General features: G+C 61.2%; 1 protein-coding gene across 1 annotated transcript; it reads right to left on the bottom strand.

Annotated features, from left to right (window-relative positions):
- LOC309881554 (diacylglycerol kinase beta-like) lies at positions 1-20,309 on the bottom strand. Its single transcript, XM_082767667.1, has 25 exons — positions 20,226-20,309; positions 15,513-15,738; positions 14,109-14,185; positions 13,073-13,238; positions 12,101-12,340; positions 11,504-11,674; positions 10,733-10,782; positions 9,630-9,704; positions 9,431-9,550; positions 8,525-8,642; positions 8,339-8,427; positions 7,826-7,942; positions 7,649-7,747; positions 7,462-7,575; positions 7,293-7,366; positions 7,086-7,160; positions 6,903-6,988; positions 6,595-6,684; positions 6,249-6,409; positions 5,178-5,242; positions 4,630-4,720; positions 1,688-1,889; positions 601-721; positions 461-521; positions 1-228 (listed from the first exon to the last, which is right to left on the bottom strand). The coding sequence occupies exons 2-25, from the start codon at positions 15,577-15,579 to the stop codon at positions 130-132; spliced, it is 2,628 nt and encodes an 875-aa protein (XP_082623793.1). The 5' UTR covers positions 15,580-15,738; positions 20,226-20,309; the 3' UTR covers positions 1-129.
- Between the last annotated feature and the right edge of the window lie 5,085 nt (positions 20,310-25,394).

A 25,394-nucleotide genomic window follows, 5' to 3' on the forward strand; every position in this document is an offset into this window, starting at 1 on the left:
CGCAGCCTGGGTCTGCTTTCCAAGGCGGCGTTTCCAAAGCAGAGAGAGGGGTCAGGAGAGGCGCGGAGATGAAGGTTGCCAGCCCTGGGACATCGGGGTGCCTCTGGACTGCAGCTCCTTGCTCACGGGTTAATCTCGAGTTCGGTTTCTTCTCTTCAGGAAAAAGAAGCTGCTCTTCTGGGGAGGGCCCAGCAGCATCGGCACTTGGCTTTTATGTGTAATTTTGACCTAAAAATAAACGAAGAGCACAGATCGGCGAGCAGCTCCCAACCAGCTGAGGGGTGAGTCACGCTCTGGCTGGGCACCGAGCATCCCCTGACTCAGGGGCCCCACAGAGCAACCCCAGCCAGCCCGGGAAGGAGCAGCTCAGCACCCAGGAGCAGGGGCACGGAGCCTCTCTGCACCAAGCCCCGGGAGCTGAGCCACCCCCGGCCCCGCTGCCCCTTCCCTGGGGACTCACGGTGCAGGGGGGCTGCATCCAGGGCTCGCCGTCCACCTGCATGGGCAGCAGCTTGGAGGTCCTGCAAGAGGGAGCGCAGGGTCATGCAGGTGCCAGCTTTCGCTGCCCGCTGGGCGCTCTGCCGGGACAGGGACAAATACCTGATGGTGACAGATGAGCACTGGGCCAGCCTCCTTCCTGCGCTCTTCAGCCCCGTGTAGATCTGCCCCATCTCCATCGCGCCCTCCAGCCCCACCACCTCCAGCAGGTGGTCGCTGAGGTCTGCAAGAGAGGGACATGAGTTGGGGCCGAGCCATCGCATCCCTGCGTCCCTGCTTGGGGCATCCCCTCTGCGCCTCGTCTGGCTGATGGTGGGGCCCAGGGGCAGCACCAGCCCCCAGGGATGCTCCTCAGGTGGCTAGTGAGAGCGTGCTCATTTTTTCAAAGTGATTTAACATCAAGCCCAGTGCCAAAAAGCCCCCCTCTGGAGCTGGACTGTGAGCAAGCAGCACTGGCCAGAGGAGGGCACAGCCAGCCGTCTGCCTACAGCAGCAAAATACCAGGTCTGGCTCCAGAGCAGAGCCTACAGCAAAGCTCCTGCTTTGTCCCCTGGGTTTGGCAGGCTGCCTCCGGCCCAGGAAACTGTCCGAGTCTGAGCTCTCCATCCTGAGCCCGTCTGGCTTTCATTCATGGGTGGCCTGAGCGCTCCTGCACACAGCCCAGCCCCCCAAGCTCGCCCGAGCCCCCCCAGCCGATAGGCTCAGTGCCCCGTGTCGGGCAGGCAGCTCCCACAAAATCTCAGGAGTGTAAATCTCCCTGCCTGAAACAGCACCCAGGTCCCAGCACGGGCCCCCCACCAACACTTTGCACATCGGTGCTGGGTGTAACAAGGCAGAAGCTGCGAGAAGGTGGCCGGGGCGCAGGCACGGTGCTGGGCAGGGGTACGAGGCGGGCACGGTGCCCCCGGGGAGTGTAGGGCTGCTTTTTTCCCTCTGCAACTTGCAGGTGCCCTGGCTCCGGGACCTGGAGCTCGCAGCAAATGAGCCGTTCCCGCAAGAAGCCAGCCAGGCTGATGGCACTGTGGCAGAGGAAAGCTTAAAAAAAAGCCTCTTGTGCCAGTTCTGCAGCTTCCTGCCCCTCCTCGGCACCAGCAGCCCTGGAGAAGTGAGGCTGGGGTGGGCAGAGCCCCCTGCCCTCCCCAGCTCGCAGGGAGCCCTCCCTGGGCCCCCTCAGGACCTCCCCACTCACCCTGTGCACAGAACTTGAGCTCCTTGGCGTCGGTGACCACCGTGGCGTGCAGCTTCTCCGGCGCCTTCTTGCTCACCCGGTTGTAGCCGCGCTGCTTCTTGGTCTCGCCCCAGAGGTTGGAGCCGCCGTACATGCTCGGGATGTTGAGGACGGCGATGCCCTCCAGGGAAGTGGTGCTCAGGTCCAGCAGGGTCCCGTCACACTGCCGGACACAAGACACCTGAGCAAGCAGGACCAGCCCGGCCCCATAAAAACCTGGTGAGCTCCTCCAGCATGAGCCTCCCCCTTCCCCCTGCCCCACCTGAGCTCTGCAAACCCCAGAGTGTGGCTAACTCCAAACCGTTCGCCTTGTCAGGAACGAGAAATGACTCTGGGAAGGGATTACAAGAAAGGTGATGGAGGAAAAATGTCCAGTTTTGGTGCACAGGCCGGTGTCCAGCACTTCACACTCACACGGCAGGACCGATGGATTTGAAAGCACCCTAAAAAGGGTGAAATATCTGGTGGCTGTGGCTGCCCTGCATGGCTGGGGGTAGCAGATGTGGCAACGCAGCCCTTCACTGCAGGTCTTGCATTCAGGACGCTCAGCACACGGCATTCACCTCGTCCTCCACCACGGAGGATGGAGCCTTAGGTCTGAGGAAACAAGAGCTCTTCTGTCTGCACCCCTCTGAAGTCAGGACTGCCGTAGGAAGCAGCCGTCTCTCACTTTCAACTCCATTTTCGCTAGAGCATCTGTATTTTCCTTGAAGCATCTGTATTTCTTTCCAAGCATCTGCTCCCTACCTGCTAGGCTACACTTCAGCAAACACCGGCACATTTTCCCTGCATTTTGGTGATGTGAAGGAATTTCTGCTCCCTGTGTTGCTTTGCCAAGAGGAATGTGAGTTGGCTGATAAAACCCCGTTGCTGCTTTGACTCCTGTTGTTTTGCTTGAGCTGAGTGAAGGTTTCAAGCTTATTTTTAATACACTTTCTATAAGCACTCCTCAGTAGCTGAGTTTGCTGGCCGGCAGAGATGGGCACATACACAAGCGAGCATCTCTGTTTGTTCAGATCTCCTCTGCCTCCCCTCGTGTCCGTGATCTTATTTTTAGCCTCGCCGTGAAAGCCAAAGGCAGGAATCATCTCCTGGTTTGCAAAAAAATGTCTCTCTGAGGCTAGGTTTCACTTATTTCCCAGCACGTTTTAATAACACCACGACTTGTGGGACTGAGGCTTCGAGCAGCGGACGCTGAGCAAGCGGCCCGCGATTCCTCGCGGCGCTGCGGACGACGCACCCCGTGCTCTGGCCAGGCAGAGCCTCGCCCCCTCCCCGACCCCAGGTGTTAATTCCCATGGGCTTTGAGCACCTCGCCCGCAGTGGCACCTCCACGAATCCATTGAGGGACTTGGGGGTGCAGTCCTGGGGGGCTGCGGGCACGGGCACGCTGCCGCACACCCGCACCCTGGCGCGGGGCCAGCGAGCAGGAGCAGTTTCTCCCTCTGCAGCCCTCCTCTGTTTGCATGCCAGCGTGCTACAATGGGCTCTTTGAGCTGGGGCAGCTGACGGCGTGCTGGCAGCGACGCTGGAAGTAGAAATTTGCAGCTGGGGAAAAAGCAAATTCATTTCCAGGAGCTGTACCGCAGCGAGTGCCAATTTCCAAAACAAAACTGCCATTTCTCTGCACGGATGACAGTTGCCTCGGAGCTGGAGGGAGGACGGGCTGCTGCTACTTTCAACTTAAAAAGCTGCTGGGTTAACGCTTTCCTGCCGGCATGGCAGGGGTACCAAGGGCATCCTCCAGCAGCCCCCAGCCCTGGGGCTGGGGTCTCACCCTCCTGGGCACCTGCGTGCGTGGCGCTAGCAGCTGATGGGGCAGCGCAAGGCAGGAGCTCCTGCCCCGTCTCATCTGGAGGGCAGAGCTGGAGCCCTGCAGGATTTAGCAGGGGCTGGAGCTCCCCGTGTAGACACAGGCTTTAAAACCTCTCTTCACACACTCCTCGCACTCAGCAGCTCTCCTGGCTGCCCAGGATGCCCATGCCACGCTCACTAACAGCTCCATGTGCAGCGCAGCCAGTTGTGTTTTATTTTCTTCTTTTTTTTTTTTTTTTTTTTTTTCCTGTAGCCCTCGAGAATCAGTTCTAAAAGGGGGCATTTACGCAGAGATAAGGCGAGCCGGAAGTTTGCAGCAAAGCCCAGCACAAACCCCACCAATGCAAACTGCAAAATGACAGAGCTCTTAGCAACCGCTGGCACGCAGCGGTCCCTCCTCCCTCCTCTAATTAAAGGCTGTTTCCATGTAATCCAAAGACGGCTGTGAGCAGACACGGAGTTTACAGAGAGAATATTCCAGGCACACTCTCAAATTCAGCTGGAAGGGGAAAAATACAGGGCTATTCTTCTGCCTGCAGCTGGCTGGCCTTGCAGCGAGCTCCTCGCTGGAGCTGCAGGCTGTGTTTGCAGAGCAGCCGCCTCGCCGACGCACAGACTTTAACAAAATTCTCCCCTGGACGTGCCCGGCCCCTGGAGACCCTCCCCAACATGCTGCCACTGAGCACATCCCACGGGGAGCACCAAGGCCTGCTCCCTCGGTGTGCCAGCAAAGAGGGCAGGGGACGAGGGGACTTCGGCACAGGGAGCTGCTGAGGTGGGTGGCAGGTCTGTGGGATGCTTCAGCTTGAACAAGCGGGAACTCTTGCTCCTGCTCTTTGGTAATTTAATTGTTAATTATTTGGTTAATTAATTATTTTGATCGTTATCAGCCTGGCTGCAGAGGTTTGGGTGTTGTACACGCCTGTCCCACAGGGGGACACCCAGGTCCTGCCACCACCCCGGGGTGTCAGAGCTGTCCCGGCACCGTTTCCCCGAAGCTCCAAGGACACTGACTGAGAGACCTCGGCGAAACCTCCCCCAAAAAAACATCTTCCCAGATGGAGCCAGGCCCCTTCCTGGAAGCTCACCTCCACCTCGACGTAGTCGTGGAGCTTCTTGCAGGTGGCGGCGAAAGTTTCTGACGTGCCGAACTCGAAGTACCACAGCTTGTTCTTCATCCTGGGGTGCAAGCAGCAGCGAGAGCATCCTCCTTGGGGCCGGCAGCTCCCCCCCAGCCCCGCAAACAGCAGCGAGAGGGGCTGCAAGACCCTTTTGGAGCCACCGCAGTGGGGACGTGAGCCACCCCTGCCTCCCCTGGCCTCCCCCAGCAGAGCCATTTCTGAGAAGCTCTGGCAGGACCACGGCTAGCCATGACCTGCTCCCTGCCCTGCCCTCGCCGCACAGCCTGCTCCTGCTGGTCCTGAATTCCTCGCTAATTACAAAGCGTGATGAACGCAGGCAGATGCGCCGCCAAGTTCGAGCAGCCTGCCATGTGAACTGCCCCGTCCCACGGGGAGAGGGGCGAGAGGAGCCTGCGAGAGGTGGTGGGAGGGGAGGGGGCTCCAGCACATCCCCTCGGTGCCAGGGGACCCCGGGCAGCCCCACGGCGGTGGCAGGGCAGCCGGGCAGCGCTTACCTGCTGTTGAATTTCTCAGGGTGCTTTTCTCGCATGACATGGAAGCGGTGGGCAATGGAGGCATCCTGCACAGAGAGGAGGGCAGAGATACCCACAGCACAGTAGTGAGAGGGCTGGGAAATAGAGCCCCCCCTCCCCGTGTGTGCAATGGGGTGCGGGAGCTCGGTGCTTCGCCCCCAGCACGCGGCTCTCTGTGGGGCAGCCCCACTCGCACCACCTGAGGCCATGCAGCCCCAGCACGGAGCTGGGCACTGCTCCAGCAGGACAAAGGGGCCTGGCTTTGGGATGAGGCTCCCGATGCCATCGGGAAACATTTTGGGGGTGTACAGGGGGTGCCCTGCACTGCCGCAGAGCCACACGTGGGCCTTGGAAGCAGACGAGGTGGCGGCTTGTTAGAGGGGCTCAGGACTGCTGCAGGCACTTCCCATGTAACTGAGAGGGCAGCCTCGGCCAGGGCTGCTCGCAGAGCTTTGAATGGGCTCGTTAAGCAAGGCACAATTAGCACACTTGGCCTCCTTCCCTCCTCATGGAGGCTCCAAGTGGAAATGCTGCCGAGAGAGGGCGGGGGGACGCGGGGAAGCCCAAGGTTGAGCCCAGCTCAGGGGCCATTTGCAACCCAAAGGCTCCCTGCCCACCACCCGGCACCCCAGAGCAGAGGAGGCGATGGGGAGCCTGCTCCCTGCTCCTGCTTTCCCACGTTGTGCTCAGCTTGGCTTTTTGGGGCTGGCTGCGATGGCACAGGGCTCTGGGGAGCATAGGGCTTCCGGCCCTTTGGGTGCAGCGAGGAGCCAGGGTCTAGCGGTGCCCTCACAGAGGTGGCACCTCCAGGCCCCTAGCTGGGCACCAGAGGTGTTTTTAGCTGCCTCAGAGTATTTTGGGGTTGAGCAGGGGGGTACAGGTGGTGGGAACTGGCATCCTGGGCTGCCTCGCTCCAGCTGAGGAGCATTTCCCAGGGGCGGAGGGATCACCCCAAAAGCCCTGAGCCAGGCAGGTTTGGGGCTGTGGCTGTGCCGGGGCGCTCTGCAGGGCTCCTGCTCTGGCCAGCCTCATTCGGGTGGCCCTGCTACTCACCACCCCAATAGAGAAGTAGTTGTTGATGATGCTGTATGGGACGGGGTCACCGTTGACCTCCTTGTCGCTGGGAATCACGTCTATCTGCCAGCGGTCGAGCATCACCTCGGTGCTGTGCTCGATGTCCTTCAAGACCTTCATCAGGCTGCCTCCTTCGTAGCCTGGACGGGACAGAAGAGGCCTTGGAGGAGGGTGGAGGAGGGTGAAGGGGAGCAGAGCCGTGCTGCGTGCTTCTGGGAGTGTAAGGGGGCACCAGCGAGGTGCTGCCCCGCGATGGCACCCCATGGGCACATGCAGGGGCACCCCTGGGCTGGATCCCCCCAGGGCAACGCTCACACAGCCTCACCTCCTCCCCAGCGCAGGCACCTGGCCAGGTCATTGCCTGTCCCCAGGGGCAGCACAGCCACCGGCGGGTGCTTCAGCAGGTTCGCCTTGTCTGCAGAGCAAGGAGAAAGAGATCTGGGGCAGCGCTGGAGGGGCAGAGCCCAGGCTGGGCTTGTTCCCTGCTCCTCTTGATGTCCCTCCTCACGCCAGCAGAGCCCAGGGGCTGTTTGGGGTGGTAGGGCCCAGGCACAGCTCTTGCAGGGGATACGGGGACGGACGCTCTGCAGGAGCCAGGCTAGGTGTCAGACGGTGTCCCCGCTGCTTGCTCACCTATGCAGTCCAGGATCCAGCCCACGGTGCCATCCCCTCCGCAGGCCAGGATGCGGAAATCCGGAGTGTCCCGGAAAAAGCTCAGCCTGGACGGGGCGAAGAGAGAAAGGCGGTCACGGAGCAGGGCAGGGGGGTGCCGGGGTAGGGTTGGGGTGGCTGCCGGTGGCCGCGGCACCTCCGTACCCAGGAGTGGGCCCGCCACGGTCCAGGTTGTACACCTGCCGCGGGTTGAGCAGGTAGTGAAACTTTCGGAGGACCCTGGGGAAAGAGAGAGAGCGAGGGATGCCACGGAGGAGGGTCCACAGCTGGTGGCTGGCGCATCCCAACGGGACGCAGACCCTGGTGGTGGGGTCAGGGAGGGATGCCATCCCCGGACAGGGGCACACCTACCGCTCCCCTTGCCTTCCACCACTCTTGGGGTTCACAAACACCAGCAGGGGGTGCGTCCCGGGCCTGGGGCTGATCTACGAGGCAGAAAGAAAGCACGAAGGCTGCAAACGCCTGGCCCCTGCAGGGCCTGGCCCAGAAGGGCTGCCCGTGGCCCGGTGCCGGACCCTACCTGCAGACCTTGCCCATCCGCTGTGGTGGCGTTGAACTTGAAGCTCTGGCTGTCCTCGGGGCTGGTGCCGGCGGGGGAGTCGCTCTCAGACCTCCGGCAGTGGGACTGCCGCTCCTGGGGGATGGGGCGAGGGGTGGGTGGGGAGGCCGTGGGGCCAGGGCAGCGGGCTGGGTGTGGGGCCACGTACCAGGACCGCCGGGCAGATGTAGGAAGGCAGCAGGATGTGGTCCCGCAGCGGGCCCCCGTCGCACTCCGGCTTCACGTGAGAGGCGCATTTGTTGTGGAGCTGGGGGGCAAGGAGAGGTGTCATGGGGGTGGCGGCACAGCGCAGCCCCCCCCAGCCCGCCTGCCCCTGCCCACTCACAGTGACTTGGCACCAGACGCAGTGCAGGCCGGTGATGCCCTGGTAGCACTTGATGCTCTTGTGGCACCGGTCACACTTGACGGGGGAATTGCCCTCGATCCAGGTGTGCTGCATCACCTGCGAGAGGTGTGTGGGGGGAATGCTACAGTCACAAGCCCTCCAGCCTCCTCTCTGGCTCTGTGGCTGCCTCCTGGATTTGGGATTCATGGGGGCTGTCTCACAGGGGTGCATGCTGGCACTGCCCTTCCCAAAACAACCCCTGGCACAGCCATGACAGGTCTCTGCTGCCCTGCGCAGCACACGGGGGCCACTGGCCCCCTCCAAGCACCTGCTCCCCTGTGGAACCAAGCCAGGGATGGGGCTCCCGAGGTTGGGAACATGCAAGAGCTGCAAACCCCAGGGAGTAAAAAAATCACAAAAAAAAAAACACACACACACAACAAAACAGGCAGGACACTGTGGGGCAGGAGATGGAAGGGCCAGAGAGATGCTGTGCGCCGGCCACCTACTCACATTGGTGTTTCTCTTGGACTTGGCGTAGGTGCTGATGCAGGAGGCGATCTCTTTGGACACGCACCTCTCGTGGACGGTGTATTTGCAGACTGGCAGGAGGGAAGGAGGAGGCGAGCATGAGCCTTGGGTGCCCTGCTGGGCGCCGGCGGGGATGGGGTGTTGGGACATCCTGGGGAGGTGACTTACAGGAGCAGCAGAGGCCCTGCTTGCGGACGCCCAGCAGCATGGTGCGGCAGAAGTTGCAGTAGGCAGGCTTCTTGAAGTGCTTCAGCCTCCAGGCGTGCTGCCCGTCGTCCCTCACGTTCTGCAGGGCAACAGGGCAGAGAGTGGGGGGGTCATTCCCTGTTCCCTTTCCCTCCCTGATGTCCCCCCCGCACCCATGCTGCCCCCAGTGCTCGGCACATCTCCCCGGGGATGTTCAGCTCCTGGCCAGGCAGCGGGGACACTTTGCAGGTGATGCCACGTCTGGGGCCAGGGCACTGCCACCACGTGCCCGTCACATCACCCCCACCAGACACTGTCTCCCTGCAAGCAGCTTCACGTCGTCTTTACTTTATTTGCCATGCAAAGCTGCTTGCTGAGCAGGGAGAGCAAATAAAGCCAGCTGAAACCCTCGCTGGATGAGCACATCTCCTATATCTGGGCACAAATACTTCCCAGGACCCACTTAAGTGGGCTGAGTTTTCCTGCCTGAAAATCTGCCTGCTCGCGTCTCCATAGAAAGCAAACCCCAGCACTGGCAAAAAGCCCAAACTTTCCCTGCAAACTGTCATAAGGCGTCCAGGGACTTGGATGCACCTTGCAGACATGAAGCTTGGCAGGACGAAAAAACGGGAAGGGGAAATAAAGAGGGTGGAAACCGCCCGAGCTCTGCTCTTGGGATCCCGCCCCAGCAGAGCGACCTGGCATTTTTTTTGGGTGCTTGTCTCCTGGGTTAAACATGCGTGGAACAGGAGCACGCTGCGATGGTGTGGAGCAAAGCCAGGCCCATGTGGGCTGCCGAGGGGAGGCTGCCCTCCCGTGGCTCCTGGCGCCGCGGCCTCCTCCAGGTGCTCTGAGAGGGCCCGGCGGCAGCGTGAGGGGGAGCCTCACCGTCTCCATGCCCAGCAGGACCAGCAAGGGGATGGTGGTCATGCCGCCCCGGATCCACTCCTCCAGCGTCACGTTCCCGTCATGGTCGTAGTCGATCTCCTCCATCATTTCCTTCAGGATCTGTGGGACGGGGAGAGGCGGTGGCACAGCGCTGCGGCGCGCGGCCCCGAGTCCCCCCGGGCCCCAGCTGGGCACTCACGGGCTTCAGCTCGGTGGAGTCCCACTCCAGGTACTCGGCCACGTGCACCATCTGGTTGATGATACGATCCAGCTCCTGCGCACGGGGACACGGCCACGCCGGGAGGTGAGGGGCAGCCGCAGGCCTTAGAGGCACTGAGGTGCCCAAGGCTGCCCTGGGCACAAACCCACGCAAGCCGCAGGCTGGCAGCATCCCAGCTCTCGGCAGGGAGCTGCTTTTTGCTCAGAGAACCCACCCCAAAAACTGCACTGGGTTATCCATTGGAAAACCCACCCTGGCAAAACAAGGGGTTTTGAGGGAAATACCCGCAGAAAACAGAGAAAACATCACTTTTGTTGTTGTTGTTGTTTTTTTCTTCCCTGTGCACTAAAATTCCTTTTCTCAAATACAGGCACCTGACTTGGAACCAGCATTGGTCATGGGTGATTTTTTTTTTAGCTGCTGCCAGATGCTGCAGAGCAGGAGCACGCTCTGTGACTTTGGGCCCCTCACCGCCAGAAGGACATCGAGGCCCTGGAGAGTGTCCAGAGCAGGGCTGCGAAGCTGGGGAAGGGCCTGGGACACAAGTGCTGTGAGGAGTGGCTGAGGGAGCTGGGGGGGTTTGGTCTGGAGAAGAGGAGGCTCAGGGGAGACCTCATTGCTCTCTGCAACTGCCTGGAAGGAAGCTGTGGGGAGCTGGGGGTCGGCCTCTTCTCACAGGTAACCAGTGATAGGACCAGGGAATGGCCTCGAGTTGTGCCAGGGGAGGTTCAGGTTGAAATGAGGAGACATTTCTGCTCAGAAAGAGCAGTCAGGCACTGGGACGGGTTGCCCGGGGAGGTGGTGGAGTCACTGTCCCTGGGGGTGCTCAAGGAGAGGTTGGACATGGTGCTTGGGGACAGGGTTCAGTGGTGACAGTGGTGGTAGGGGGGTGGTTGGACCAGAGGATCTTGGAGGGCTCTTCCAACCCTAATGATTGTACTGTATTGTATTGTATTGCATTCTGTCCTGTCCTGTCCTGTCCTGTCTTCATCCTCTGTGCCACCAGACTGCCCTGCACCAGCTCGCCTGCACCCGCGGACAGGACACCCTGCATCACCCCAGGCTTCTCCCGTTGGGCTTACCGAGCTGTCCAGGATGCCATTCCCATCGGTGTCATAGAGGCGAAACATAACTGAAGGGAGAAGAAAAGCCATGGCAGGTTGGACCTGGCCCGTGGCCCCCCACACCACATGCTCCTGTCCCTTCTTTTCCTTGGGGAAGGGTCTGAATTTCCAACAGGAGGGAAAGATAAATGTATGCCAGGCCACACACCTACCCGTGGGGCTGCTGCAGCCTGTGCCCATGCCTTCCTCTGGGATCCTGGTGGGAAGGGTCATGGCAGGACCCTGCTCAGCATCCCTCAGTGCCCACAGCCATCACCGTTAACCCAGCCATTAACCCAGGGAATACCAGGGGATAAAACTGGGGTGGTGGTGGTGGACAAAAGCAGGGATCACGAGGGTTTAATTCTAGCCCCACATTTGTTCTCCAGCCCCGCAGGCTTGCAGCCAGCCTAGCTTGTCCCCAGCGGAGCGCGTGGCGCCCAGCCCACCCTGCAGTGGCCATCGGCCGTGCCTCCATCAGTTAATTACAATACCACGTCTGAAACAATCCCTTGGTGTGATCAGCAGCAAACACCCACACTTCACTGTCTCCCTCTTTGAAATATTGCTCTTTTATTGGGGAAACTTCCCATGGTCTCATCTTTGCCACGGCCTGGCCTGGGGCAGGGGTGACGGGAGAGCAGGACGCAGCGTATCTGGCCCTTGCACCTCCTCCAGGAACCAGTTCCCCCCAGTTCCTCCCAGTTCACCCAGTAACTGGCAGCCTGTGGCCCCCGGGGTCCCACTTACATTCCAGCTTGTCCTCTGCCCGTCCCCTCTCCAGCAGGGACAGGTAGCAGACGATGTCCTTCAAGTAGACCACCTGAGCCAGGGAGGCTGGGGGGTGCGTGGGGGCAGCTTTCAGGGCACTGTGGCTTTTCCGGAGGCTGAAGGGCAACCTCTTCTCTGAGCTCCTCGAGCCTGCAGGCAGGGAGGGAGGGGAGAGAATTAGGGCTGCACGTCCAGGAGGGGGCTGCGGGATTCTCTGGGGTGCTCCGCAGGACTCGGGTGGCATGGGTGGATGTGGGGCTGAGTGATGACACCTGTCCCCAGGGAAGGGGACAACCCACGCTGGCACTGCCGGTGTCACCTGCAGCAGATGGACGCTCGCTCCCAGCGCAGCAGTGAGTCACTTCGTTAACACCTCTCTCCCTAGGAACTGCTGCCAGGTAATTAAGACATTGAGTGGCAGTGGCTCTGTGGCTCAGCACCGGTGGCATTGGTGTGCAAAGCAAAGGTATTGAGGCCCTGGGGAGCCGCCCGGTTGGGAAAGTCACTGCCGCTGCCCTGGGGACCTGCAGGAGCCACCCTGCCACCCATCCCCTGCGCAGCCCTGGCCGAGCTCACCTGGCGACTGTGGGCTGAGCAGGGAACCCGACGAGACCTTTGAAGACCCTGAGGAGTTGTGAGCAGAGGGGGTGCCAGTGGTGGACTTCTGGGAGGATGACCGGGACCAGCTGGGCGAGGCGTTGGCGATGGATGCCGGGCTCAGGGATGCCGGCGGTGGCTCGGCCGTGCCGCTGTGGCAGCCCTTGGGCTCAGCCGTGTGCCGCCCGAGGGCACTCAGCAGCGTTTTCCCGTTGATCCCTGCAAAAAGGATGGATCCCCATGGGCGTGGGGCACCTGTCTGCCTCCCCCGCTAGCCCTGTCCTCCAGGAGCCCCCTGCCCACCCAGCTGCTGGCCGCTAGCCACCGCATCCTCTTTGCTTGCCCACAAGCTGCCTGGCATCCTGGCCTGGGGGTCCCACACCACGGCTGCCCCCCACCCTCTGTCATGGCTGGTGGCTCCCACCATGTCCCTGGGGGAAGGACCACCGCTGTGCAGGGGGCTGGCACGTCCTTTGTGTGCACCAGGGCAGGCTTTCCTTATCGGTTTTGCAGTTTAAATAGCTCTCGGCAGATGTCTCCACACGCTGCAAATCCACCAGGCAGGGGACGGAGCCATCGGGTCGGGTGCTCAGCCCCCGGCCAACGACCCCACTGCGCACAGGGGATGGACACCTCGTGGCCACCAGCGTCGGTAGCCGTGACAGGGACACAGGCCAGCTCGGTCTGGATGGAGATGCCAGCATCAAGTGATGTTGGCTCTGAACGTGTGGAGGATTAAGTGCCATGAAGCCCCCCTGGGTCCCCCATCCTAGGGAAAGCCCCATCCTTCCTGCTGCAGAGCAGAGCTGGGGGGAGCCGATGGCACAGATCCAGGCTGTGGCAGCCCTGCTGGGGCTGGACCCAGCGTCCCCACCATGGCCCCTGCCCCTGTGCCACCAGGGGAAGGTGTCACCCCCCGGGCACGCAGCAGCGGGGGCAGAGGCGGCTCACCGAGTGCACCGAGCTGAGGGACGCCGGGGCTCTGGCGCTGGGCCTCGGGGGATGCCTGGCATATCTTCCGCTTGAAGGACGTGAAGAGGTGCTGGCAAAGCTCCTCGGGCACCTCCACCTCCAGGTAGGTCTTCATGAAGAGCCGAAAACCCTCGTAGTCGATGGGCTGGGGAGGGCGGAGGGGAGGCTGTGGGGGAGGCCTGGGGCACACGGAGGGGGCAGAGCCCCCTGCCCTCCCTGCTGCCGCATGTGGGGCCCCCTCCACAAACCGGGTGCTGCCTCCCCAGCACCCAGCTTCCACGCGGCAGCCCCCAGTGCTGGGCACCCGCAGACACCCCCTCAGACACCCACTGGTGGCAGCGGGCAAGGGACACCACGGAGAGGCCCAGAGGAGCCCAGAGGTTTAACAGAAGGGGAGAAACGTCCCCCCTGTGCCGCCTGGGACCCCCCTGGCCCTGTGCCTGTTCCACAAGAGCACAGGATGCGAAGGGACCTAGGGCTGGTACCACCAGGGCTGGAGGCGTTTTTGGGGACAGCACAGAGAAATCTCCTTTGTGGCATCCTGGAGCCCCACCGTGAGCTTAAATAGCTGGGTAGCTTGGCTGCCCCCCCTTCGCTGCATTCAGCCTGTGGATTTTCTCATTTCACCTCGTTTCTCGTGATTACAGCCCCTCTGAAAAGGCTCTGTCATGCTGGCACACTAACGACTCTCTAAAAGCACCTCTTGAAAAAAAATAACCCTGGCTTTCCCTTGGCAAGCGTGACAAGGTGGAGGGCCTGCTGGGTCCTTGCACTGGCAACAGCAAAATAATTTGCTCTGGGGGAAGTGTATGTAAGTGGTTGGAGAAAGCAAACCCCCTCCCTGCCTCTGCCTGGCAAGGAGATGCCCCAGAACACTCTCTGCAAGGGTCCTGCAGTGCTGGGACCCGGTGGCAGGGGGTGGGATGGGTTGGGGAGCCAGCTGAGGATCTGGGGGCTCCCTACAGCATCTCCTGCATCGGCACGGCCGAGCAGGCTGGAGGGAAACGGGCCGTACCTGTTCGGGGTTGTACCTCGAGAGGACGCCGTCCCCGTGGAACTCCTCCAGGACATCCTTCAGCTTCTTGGTGGAGTCTGGGGAAGACAAAGACATTGCACTTCTGCACGCTTGAAAGCTGTGCCGGCATTCAAAACATTTCCATTTCCATGATTAGCCCCTTGGGGATCGCACAAGGGTGGCAGAGCGATGTCTGGAGAAGGGAAGGATATTCACAGTTGTACAAAACACCAGCTCCTTCTCCAGCAGCCCCTCCGGAGCCGCTGCCAGGCGCGCTGCAGCCGCCCCCTGCTTGCCGAGCGAGTCTCGCTTGCCAAACTTTGATCAACCAAACGAAGACGCTGTGCGTGGACTCGGCACTGCAGATGGTGTTTTATGGCCTGTGATTAAATACCGCAGAGCCCGCTCTCTGAAGAGGCAGGACAAGATGCCGGCGGTGCTGCCGTGCCTCCCTGCCCGCGGCCGCGTCCTGCTCGGGGTCAAAGCCCTGCTGCTGGGAAGGGAAGGGAAGGGAAGGGAAGGGAAGGGAAGGGAAGGGAAGGGAAGGGAAGGGAAGGGAAGGGAAGGGAAGGGAAGGGAAGGGAAGGGAAGGGAAGGGAAGGGAAGGGAAGGGAAGGGAAGGGAAGGGAAGGGAAGGGAAGGGAAGGGAAAGAGCTGTGGCTGCCCCATCCCTGGAGGTGCCCAAGGCCAGGCTGGATGGGGCTGGGGGCAGCCTGGGCTGGTGGGGGGGTCCCTGTCTAGGGCAGGGGATTGGAATAAGATGATCTTCAAGGTCCCTTCCAACCCAACCCATTCTGTGATTCTCTGATTGCATAAATGTTATGAGGCTCACGATTTGCTCTCTGCAAAAGCAAAACTCCTTCTCTGCAAAAGTAAAATTATCACAGAGGGCTGGCAACCCGAGCCGAGCTGTAGAGCAGCTCTGCATGTTTGGGAAAAGCCCGCCTGCTTTCCTTGCTGGCATTTCGTTTTGCTCATGAATGTGGGAGCCTTTGGAAGGATGGAGCCGAGCGCACGTCTGCGCTGCCGCATCCCACGTCGCGGGGGCTCTGTGGGAAGGGGTCCGCAGCGCTCCTGGGTGCGGCAGTGCTGGCTTCAAGGGTCCCCTCCCCACTGCAGGGTGGTGACAGGGCCCTTTTTTCCTTTAAAGCAGCTCCACTCTCATCTCTCACTACCTCCAGTGGGGGTAACTGGGGTTTTCTCCTTTGTGCCAGCATGGGAAGGTGGACAGGGTGGAGCTTCCCTTGAAACCCGCAGGCTGGGCACCCCTGTGGGTGACGTTCCCCGCCAAGCCCCCTGAACCCCGACACCATCCAAACAGACCCAAACCCCGCAGGAAAAATCCCCGGATGCTTAAGAACACAGGCAGGGAGCCGAGGGGTGTCAGCCAGCCGCGGTACTCACAGTCGGTGTACTGCTGGAGCTGGGCGAACTCGGCCGGGCTGAGCGAGATCCAGCCCCCGTCGCTCATCGTGGGGCACAGCAGGGCCACCCCACGGCCACCCACAACCACACCAGGAGCTGCCCAGGCTCACATCAGCGTTGCAGAGGGCTCCAGTCCCGTGGGCAGCAGATCCAAGGGCTTCAGAGCAGCTGCTGCTGGAGCGCCGCCCGTCCTGCAGCCTCCTCCCTGGGGTGGTAAAGAAAGAGAGGCCGGTGTCAATAGTGCTGTCCCCACAGCTCACGTCTTTCCTCCTGGCTTCAGCTCTTCCTCCTGGGGGAGAAACAGCCATAGTTACGGTCATCGGGGCTGGTGAGCTTGGAAATAGGGGGTACGGGTGCTTTCCCACCTAGGAACCCATGGAGGGGTGGGATCCATGGAGGCAGAGTGTGGGTGCACGGAGCTGGAGCCCGGCTCCTCGCAGCAGCCTGGTCCCTGCTCCTGGCACCCGGAGGATGCGGCTCTGTGGAGGTCATGAGCTGAGGAAAAGGCAACTGCTGCAGCAGGAAAAGGAGCTGGATGTCCACCAGGCGTGTGGGGATGCTCGGGGTGGACAAATGGAGGCTCGCTGGGGAGCATCACCCATGAGCATCCTCTCCCAGCAGTGATCCCGAGGCACCGTGGCACTGCTGCTGGCCCCAAGCACCCAGAGCTTGCACCTGGGACTTGTCCTGCTGGAGGGACTGCCACATGCAGGGGGGATTCCCAAGGCAATGGGAACAACACGGGCAATGCTCAGTGATATAAGCCCTCGTGCCCCTCGCTGGAGTTCTCCCATCAGCAATTTCCAGAAAATTGAACACGATACAAGCAGAAGGAACAATGCTGTTAATTACAACAGACACAGCTCACGATGCCTGAAGGGCAGAAGATGTGAATGAAAGTGGAAATTCACAAATCGCATCTCCGTCTACAGAGCTGGTGCTGGCCTTTAGCCGGCTCCTGCAGCCGATCATCATTTCTAATGAAAACCCGTGTTAAAAATTGAGTGCGGGAGAACCTGCAGGAAGAAAAGCGCTAGGAGAAGCTGTGCCACGGAGGAAATGTCAGAGGGCTTCAAACGAAGTGACAGACTCCAGCCGATCAATTTGCAGGCATCAAAATTTATTAGCTTCTTCACTTAACCGAATCAGCTGCTGAGATCCGAGGGGGAAATGTCAGCATCCCGGGGACACGCAGGCGGCCCTCGAGACGGTTGTTCTTCAAGGAGCAGACAGGAGCAATTAGATCTCGGGTTTAGGGCCAGCTCCCTGCCCAGTGCTGGCTGCGGGGTCAGGAGTAAGTGGATAAAGCAGAGCAGGGGCTGCCTGGGACTGGTTTTCCAGATGCCGGAGCGAGCGCTACCTGCACGTCTGGGAGACACAAAGCAGAGCCCGGTGTGGCTGGCACCCACCCGTGGCACACGTTTGCTGGAGCTGAATGAGCCTGAGAGGCGGAGGTGCTGGCAGCTGGGAGCTGCAGCTTGGAGCAAGCCCTGCTTTGCTGCTGGACCTCCCCAGCAGCCCTGCAGAGGGCAGGGAACCGTCACTGCCAGGGCGGTGGAGTGTTAAAAACGAGCACGTGCACGTTGTCCTCCCTTCGCTTCAATGGACAGTGCAGGCGTCAAGACTTTGGGATGCTCGAATGGTATGCGCAAAGCACTTTTGGGGTTTTGGGAAGCAAACGAGGTTCAGGCCACTGTGCCAGAGAAGAGAGCAGCTTTCTGGAGAAGCCCCTGCAGCTCGTCACCTGTGGAGGCACCAGGTTGTGCCCAGAGCACTGGGCTCCCCCAGCCCAATTCCCTGCAGCTGCTTCGCCCTCCACTACAAGAAGGGGCCAAGGCGGTGACAGAGGGAGGGGACACATCAGTCCCCCAGGGAAACTTCTTATCCATGGGGCTGCCAGGCTGACAGGACCGCGGCAGGGGCTGGGGGCACTGGTTTAGGAACCCCTGCTCTTTGTCCCCTGGGCTTGGCAGGGCGTGAGGCTCGTGGGGCTTCTTCCTTCTGGCTACAGAAAGCTGCCCGCACAAGCACCGGTTTCCCAGGGATCTTCACCCCAGGGTGAAGCCGAAATGTTGTGTCTGAACACCTCCAGGACGAGGCGTCTGTCGCGAGGTGCCCCCGAGGCTGGCTCAGGAGAACGCAGTCTGTCAGAAATCCTCCGCGAGTGCAAACAGGCTTTCTGTTTCCAGGCAAACGAGCTGTTTAGTTGGACCAGAAACTATGTTTTATCTCAAATTTATACAAGGAGAGGCTGAGAGAGTCGAACTAGCTCAGTCTACAGAAGGAAAGGAAAAGGGGGGGGATCTGCCTGCTGCCTCCAGCTCCCTGAAGGAGCAGAGCTAGGGCTGCCTGTCCTGGGGACACACTCCTGGCTGGGCTGCGGCGCTGGGACAGGCACTGCCCCCTTCCCAGAGGTCTGGGGTTTTGCAGAAAAATTCAATTTACACCTCAACCTGAACAGTTTCCCTTCCTTGCCTCTGGAAGTACCGAAACTCGCCAACCCAGGACTGTTGCCAGTCACAGCCTGCAGACAGCCCTGTGCTCCTGCAACGGGTGGCAGCAAAAATATCTCTTGTTCCTTTTAGTGAGAGGTTGTGGGGCGCCATGAAGCAATGCAAGAAAAGCGAAGCTAAGAGGAGCTAATTGGGCCGTCCCCAGGGGCTTTCCCCCAGCAATTTCTGGAACAACAAATGCCACTTCTGGCATGTCAGCCGTGGATTTCAGGAAGGGCAGGAGAAAGCCTCCTTAGGAATCCAGCTGCTGCTTATTTGGACGGCCTCTGAATTGTCAGCGGCAAATTAGGCGATATTAAATCAAAATCTGCCTCTTCCTAAAAATAGCAGCCTCGCTGGGGTTACAAATCATGCTGGGCTACCCTTGCTGTGAGTGCTTCTTGGGACGCGCTCCCTCACCCCCTGTGGGCGGCCGCCTCGCCTCGCCTCGCCTCCTCCACAGCCGCCTGTGGGGCTCCTGCCTGGCCTCACAGGGCCCGAAATGCTCAAGCCCCTGACGGAGATGCCAGCGGGGCCTCATCCTGCTAACCCCAAGGCTGAGCCCACTGGCTGGAGCCAGGCATGCCCCAGCAGCCAGTCCCCGCAGCGCTGCCTCCCAGGACACGGGCGGCGCGGGTTCCCGCAGGGATGGCATTTTCCAGCCTGCTCAACCCATCTTTTTGGACAGACCATCCTCTGCTTGTGGTGCGCTGGGGAGAGGCCCCTGGGGCAGGGGGTGGGGCGTAAATCGCTCCTGTCCCACTGCAGCAAACAAAACCCGACCAAGTCACGCTCCAAGTATTTTCTGCGATCACACGAGAATGCACCCTCCGCGTTGTGCCAGCCGTGCCACGACCAGCCCGGGCGGACACTCTGGGTGGGATTTTACCCTTCTGCCTTTCCACAGCTCCCTTGTGGTGGACGTTACCCTTTCCTTTCCCCACGTGCAGCCAGTGCTGCTGCTGTCCGGCCCCATGCCACCACCAAAACACACGTGTGGGGCCGAGCGCCCTGGTGCGGAGCCGTGCTGGCATCACGAAGGGCTAGAGCCGGCATGGTGTGCCCAGCACCCCTCACGCAGCTCCTTTCTGTGCGCTGTGCCAGCTGCCCACCGCTCCCCCTGCCCTGCCTTGTCCCTGGGCTCTGGCAGGGGCACCCATGGGCGCGCAGCCTCAAATCCCTCGTCCGTCCCTACACATCCCTACAGGCGCCGTTTCGCTAAGGGATCCTTCCCCAGCCCTGGCTGCTGCGTTCGGAGGAGCGGCAAAGCTGGGGAGGAGAGCCACCCACCGCCGTCGCTTCCCGACTTCTGCCTTTTTCCAGAATAATTTCCCTCGCTGAGTTAGGAGCAGCCTGGATCCGAGCTCAGGTGCTTTTTGAGCAGGACGTTTCCCAGGTCCCGGGCTGCCTGCATGCACAGGAGTCTCCTGCAGAGACAGGCGGTGAAGCAGGTGCTCAGCACCCCCAGCCCCATCAGCTCGCCCGTCCCAAACCAAATTCCCACCACGGGCACAGGAAAACCCCGCTGCCTGCCCCGGGGAACCCCACGGCACAGAGTCCCATGGGCTCGCCACACCTGGTGTGGGAAAACACCTCTCTCCGGGAGCTCGGAAATTGCTCCTTCTCCCCTTTCATCCCCAACGCAACCAGAAGAACAAGTTGCGGGCGGCCTCCTTCCCTCGGCCGGGCTCGCCGAGCGCCTCCTCGTACCTCCTGCCCTCCACGGCAAGCACTTTTGGCCTGCCGAGGAAGGCACCGACGGGCTTTTCTGGCCTGGCGACGCCGAGGGAGGGCTGACTCAGGCTGCGTCCCCACCGAGGCGTGCGGCTCGCTGAGACCCGACGCACCTCCAGACACCGGTGGTGGCACGGAGCCTCCCCGGGCATCCCCGGGCTGCCTTGAAGGCTCGCAGGCAGCCATCTTCTCATCCCCCGGGGACACCGGGATGCTGCCCCGTCCCCGCCGGCCTCTCGGTGCCCCTCTCCCCCGGCCCCCACCCCGTTCCCCGCTCCGGGATCCCGGCTCGGTCCCCTCGCACCCAGTCCCCTTGGAAGCCAGCCGGGAGCCCCGGGACGGGCTCGGGGACGGCGGCTGCTGGGGGCTGCCCCCGGGGGCTGCCCCGCTCCCCCCGCCCGGATCGGGGCTCCCGCTGCTCCCCTCCCCGAGCCCCCAGCCCCGGGGCTCTCCGGTGGAGCCTTACGTGGAGGCGAGGCTGCGGCGGGCGAGCGGGGCCATCGGCAGGACGGCGGCGGGGGGGCTCCGGAGCCCCGGGGTGGGGGGGGGGGTTCTCCGGTGGCGGCGGCGGCGGCGGCGGCTCCGGTGCTGCCGCTTGACAGCTCGGCGGCCCCCTCGGAAGGTGGAGCCTGGCCGCGGGGCCGGCCGATGGGCGAGGAGGGCCGGCACCGAGCCCGGCCGGCCCCGCTCCGCCCGCCGGTACCGGAGAGCGGCGGGCGGGGGGCGGAGGGGAGCGGCCCCCGCCTCGCCCCCGGCCCGGCCGCCCCCCGACGGCGCTGCCCCGCGGCGAGCCCGGCTCCGGTTCTCGGCCCCCGGGGGGGGGTTGTTTCGTGGTCCCCGGAGCCGTGCCCCGGCACCTCGGGCTCGTCCCAGCCGCGGCCAAGGGGGCTCCTTCCCCAGGGCCGGAGAGAACCGCGGAAAGCAGACAAACAACACCAAAAAAAAAAAAAAAATTTGCCCGAAGAGATAAAAAGCGGTTTTATTTTCTTTCCATGACGCGGCTGCCCTCCTGCTCGGGGGCGACACTATTTCAGGCATGGCTTTTATTTGTGTTTCTCTAAATTTGTGCTAATTAAAGATGCGCGCAGCTCTCCTCCTTCGAAAAAAAAAAAAAAAAAAAAAAAAGCAGGGGAAGGGGACCCACGGCTGAGCCCGAACTTTCTTGAGACAAGCAGCGAGGAGCAGGGTGACAGCTCCGGCCGGGCTCTGCACCGCGGACCGCCCGAAATGCTGCGCCAGCTGAAGCCTGGCTCAGTTCAGCCCAGTTCAGACCCGATCCAGCGCTGGCCCCAGGGGATGTGTGCGGGCTGTGCAGGTCCCCTGGGTGCTGCCGCCCTTCCCTGCGCCGCACTGCATCTGCTGACGCCTTGCCCAGGCTCCTGGTGAAACGCAGATGGAGGAGTTTCGTTCTTTCCCCGCGTCCAAGCAGCTATTCCTTCCAAGGATTAATTAGGAAATTAAAGGGGTGGAAGGATGAAAAATGATCAGGATGAGCCCTGGTGACCATCTCTCTCCCGCAGCCCTCCCCATGCTGTGTCCCGGCATGTCCCCACCTCCGCTCCAGGACTGGAGGCAGTGGCTTCATCCTCCTCCTTCCCCCCCAATTCCCTTTGGGGAAGGACACCCAGGCTCAGGGCCCGTGCCAACGAGACACCGGCAATGTGGCCTGCTCCCGGGGGGCAGGAGGGGCCCTGCACACTGGTTGCACCCCGATTCACCCCAGGGTTGGGTCCTGCAGAGCCTCGCTCTCCCGGTTAACACCAGCAGCATGCTGGAAGCTGGTATTCTTGGAGCTGCAGCCCTGTTTTCTAGCTCCGGCCAAAAAAGCCATCACATTTTGCCTGGCAAAAATTGTCCTTAAAACCTACTGAGTCACTTACGGTTCCTTGTTTCGATGCTCAACAATTTTGAGAGGCTGCAGCGGGGCTGGTGGCACGCAGGGAGGAGCGGCGCTCCCGGAGCGGGCAGCCTGGCTGCGAGACAGGGGTCAGCCTCTCTGGGAAGCTCGGTGCATGCCAGGGCTTTGCACTGAGCATTTTTCACCCTAAGAAGCACTGGGAAAATGTCAGCGTTTGCTGGCAGCTCCCAGAGCTTTGCATCCAGAGAACATAAATACAGGAGGGGATGCTGGAAAGCCGTGCAGCAGCCAGCGCAGGGACCGATCCCTCAGGAACGAAGCCATGTATTTATTTCTGTGTGTGCAGAGAGATGGAAGGGGCCCTGCTGGCTGTCCCTACCGCCTCTGCTCTGCGATGTCCCCAGCACCCTGAAGGTCCCCACCACCACCCCCTCGGCTGCCCGTCGCCTGGGGCTGGGCTGCATTGGCCACGTGGAGCTCAGTTGACATGCTCTGCAGCACAGCAGGGCTCAGGACAGGACATCAGCTGGGTGTAGCTGTCCCTCCTGTTGACACGCCACGCTGCCAGGCAGAAAAGGGGCAATGTCCCTCCAGGAGACGTGTCCCATCCGCCTCCTGCTACGGCCCAGGGCTCTGTATGCCATCGCCTGAGAGTCCAAGGGCTGCTCCTATGAAGGATGGAAACACCCCGCCCTCCTCACATGCTGTTGCACTGGCACACCAAGTTGTCAGCAAGTAATCAGGATAAAACAATTAGGGCGGATAACGAGCGGTCCCATCAGTCTGGCTCCCTGGCACGGAAGCAAGGAAAGCCTTATTGTGGCATCCCCATCCCCGCGGCCCCAGCTCATGGTCTGCAGGCGGGTGGGCTGCTTGGGAAGCTGTCTGCCTGCCCTCCCACCCTCCTCCAAGGTGTTAAGGAGAAAGGGGAAAATTTCAAAAGGAAACAAATCACTTGGGAAACTTCCAGGCTGGGTTTTCCTTGCAGCTTTTGCTCTGCGCTCTGGTGGTGGCCGGGCCAGCGAGGAGGACGCTCTCTCACTCCTGCCCACAGGCGGTCACCAGCATTATATTAACTCGCAGTAAGACCTGCTGGGAGGCTTGAAGAGTGACAGATTTGGCTCAAAATTAGAAAATGCCAGGCAGAGGGATGCCCCTCGGACGCAGAACTGGGAGATGCCAGCACTGCTCAAATGTCCCCTTCCCTGCCACCGTGGAGGTAAGGACCCATGGCTGGATGGAGCTGTGGGTGAGCAGGAGGGGGGATCCTGCTCACTGAGACAGCAAGGCCTCCAGACAGCCTAGCACCCTGGGGTTGTTTCCCCCCCCAGCAACTTTCCTCTTCTGCTCCCAGGCAGCTGAGCCCATTAAAACCTGCCTGTTTTAATTAACTGTGTTTTCCCAAAGAACTTCTGTGCAAACAGTGGTCTTCTCCCAGCCTGGCTGCTTGGTGCTGCACACAGTGCCTGGTGAGGAGCTGGTCGAGGCTCCTGCACTGCTCACCCATCCCCGTCCCCATCCCCAACCCCATCCCCACCCTGTCCCCATCCCTGTCCCCATCCCTCACCCTGCCTCACTGCTTGCAGCTCCTCCCCAGCCATTCCCACCACTCTCATTTCCTCGTCCAAGTTCTTTGTCCTGGCACGCTGGGCTCCATACACATGCCTTTGGCCAGTGGTTTGGCATTTGGCCGTGGCTGGGTCACACCGTGTGTCTCCTGCAGCACTGAGAGCTGCACTTCCACTGCAAGAACCTCTGGTGACACGTGCCCCCTGCGGCACCCGTCAGCAGGCATTTGGTGCCACACTGACCCATCTTCGAGTGCTCATAGTCCCCCTGCTCCTGTGCCTGCCCAAAGGATGTCATTTTTAGGCAGGATCAGATTCCAGAGGGTGAAATATTTCTGATTTTGCAATCTGGGGGCCTGGCACATCCAACGCTAGAGCTCTGGCGTACAGCGAGTGAGAGCTGCAATGGTGCAGTCACAGGGAAGAGGCTGAGCGGTGCCGGTGCCAGCTTCTCAAGGCAGGCTGCACAGCTTCTCCCAGCCCCGGCTCCTTGCACGGAGCCAGGAACCGGTGCCAGCTGTCGGGGAAAGATGGTGCGAGTGAGTCAGGGGCTGCATGAAGCCTCCCTCTCCCCGGAGGTGCGATGTGCTGGGGCGGAGGAGGAACCCACGCTGGGCCAGCGGGGATGTGCAGAGCCTGGGAGCCACGGAGCCCCTCCAGGTGCTGGCAGAGGGCCACCAGGGTGAGGAACATGAGCACCTGTGCGTGCCGGTGGGATGTCAGCACAGCCCTGCCTTCCCATCCTGCACCCTTGAGGTATCTGCAGGAGGTGGTGACAATGATGCAAACGTGGTGGCTTGGAGCAGGGCACCGCTGAGGTACCATCAGCTGGCAGCACAGATCTGCAGGCAGGGATGTACGTGCAGCCAAAATGCCCCGGGGCAGGGCAGCACGGGGTAACAGCGCCTATTTCCAGCCGTACCCCAGGTGCAGGGCTCCCCAGAATGAACTCCTGGCCGACCAAAGATGAGAGGGATGCTGCAGCACAGCCTCACATGAGGTGCTGTGCCTATCTTGGTGTGATATAATGCTACCGAAACGCTTAGGAAATTGTGCTGCAGGCTGCCATGTCAGTGTTCCCAGCAGTTAACTTAACCCGAGTAAACAATATAGTGGAAAAATCACACGCTCACTAAAATACACAGGAAAGTGGTCCTGGAGACTGTTTGGAGGCTGTCGACGTCTCACATGCAACCTCAGGCGGCTGGTGCTGTCAGAGATGGTTCATCCAGCGACCTTGGGTGCCTCCAGGAGGGCTTTGGCAGGAAACGGGAGGCGGGAGGGGGAGGAGGAGGGCTGAAGAAGGTGGCAGAGAGGCCAGAGCAAATGGGATGAGGGTGGGGAAACTCCAAAATGATGCCTGGCTGAGCAGTGAGGGTGCCAGGCGGAGCCCCTGGCACATCCCAGCTGTCGTTTGAGGCTCTGCAGAGGAATGGTGATGGGGTGCCCGTGTGGACACAGCCCGTGGGCTGGAGGAGAAATCCCAGCTTGCCTGAAGAGAGGAGGGAGGCGTCTCCCTGGGCTGGGCAGCCAAACCCTTCTGTCTCTCTGCTCACGCTCAGGTCACTGCCTCACACACCAGTGAGCCCTGGGAAGCAGGTCTGAGAGCTGTCAGGTGCTGTTAGCGGCGTGACAGCTCTTAATAAGGCCCATCTGCCTGGAAGGCCCCAGATCCGGCAGGGTTCCTGCAGACCTGATGGCGAACGCCTTTGCCAAGGTTTTACACTCAGCACTAATAAACCCAACGGGGCGGCGTTTGGCACCACGAGCGGCAACTTCCCAGGCTTGGATAGCTGAGGCAGGGAAAATCCAGAATTACAAGGGGAAAAAAAAAAAAAAAAACAACTCACTGCAAAGCACTGAGGCGAAACAATCCCTCCCCTCTGGGACACGAGGGGGCCATACAGCTCGGGGACAGCCTGCCAACCGCAACCCCCTGCTTTCGGGGTGGCTGCTCCTGCAGACACCCTGTCCCTCTGGAGGTGAGCGCATGGATCCTGCCCTTCGAAGGTGGCTGGTGCTGCACGAGGCGATAATTGGGATGGGAAAACCACAGCCTCCAGAAGAGGGGCTTGCTGGCAGGCTGCGGGGAATGGGCACGGTGTGGCAGAATTGTGCCTTGTCCCAGGGGAGCAGGTGCCGTGCAGGCACCCGGTGCTCTTCAGGCAGGACGGCACAATTTAGGAGGTGGCCAGGAGGGAACAGCTGG

Source organism: Aythya marila (genome assembly GCF_965140915.1).
Source record: "Aythya marila genome assembly, chromosome: 9".
In the NCBI taxonomy this organism is placed as follows: Eukaryota; Metazoa; Chordata; class Aves; order Anseriformes; family Anatidae; genus Aythya; species Aythya marila.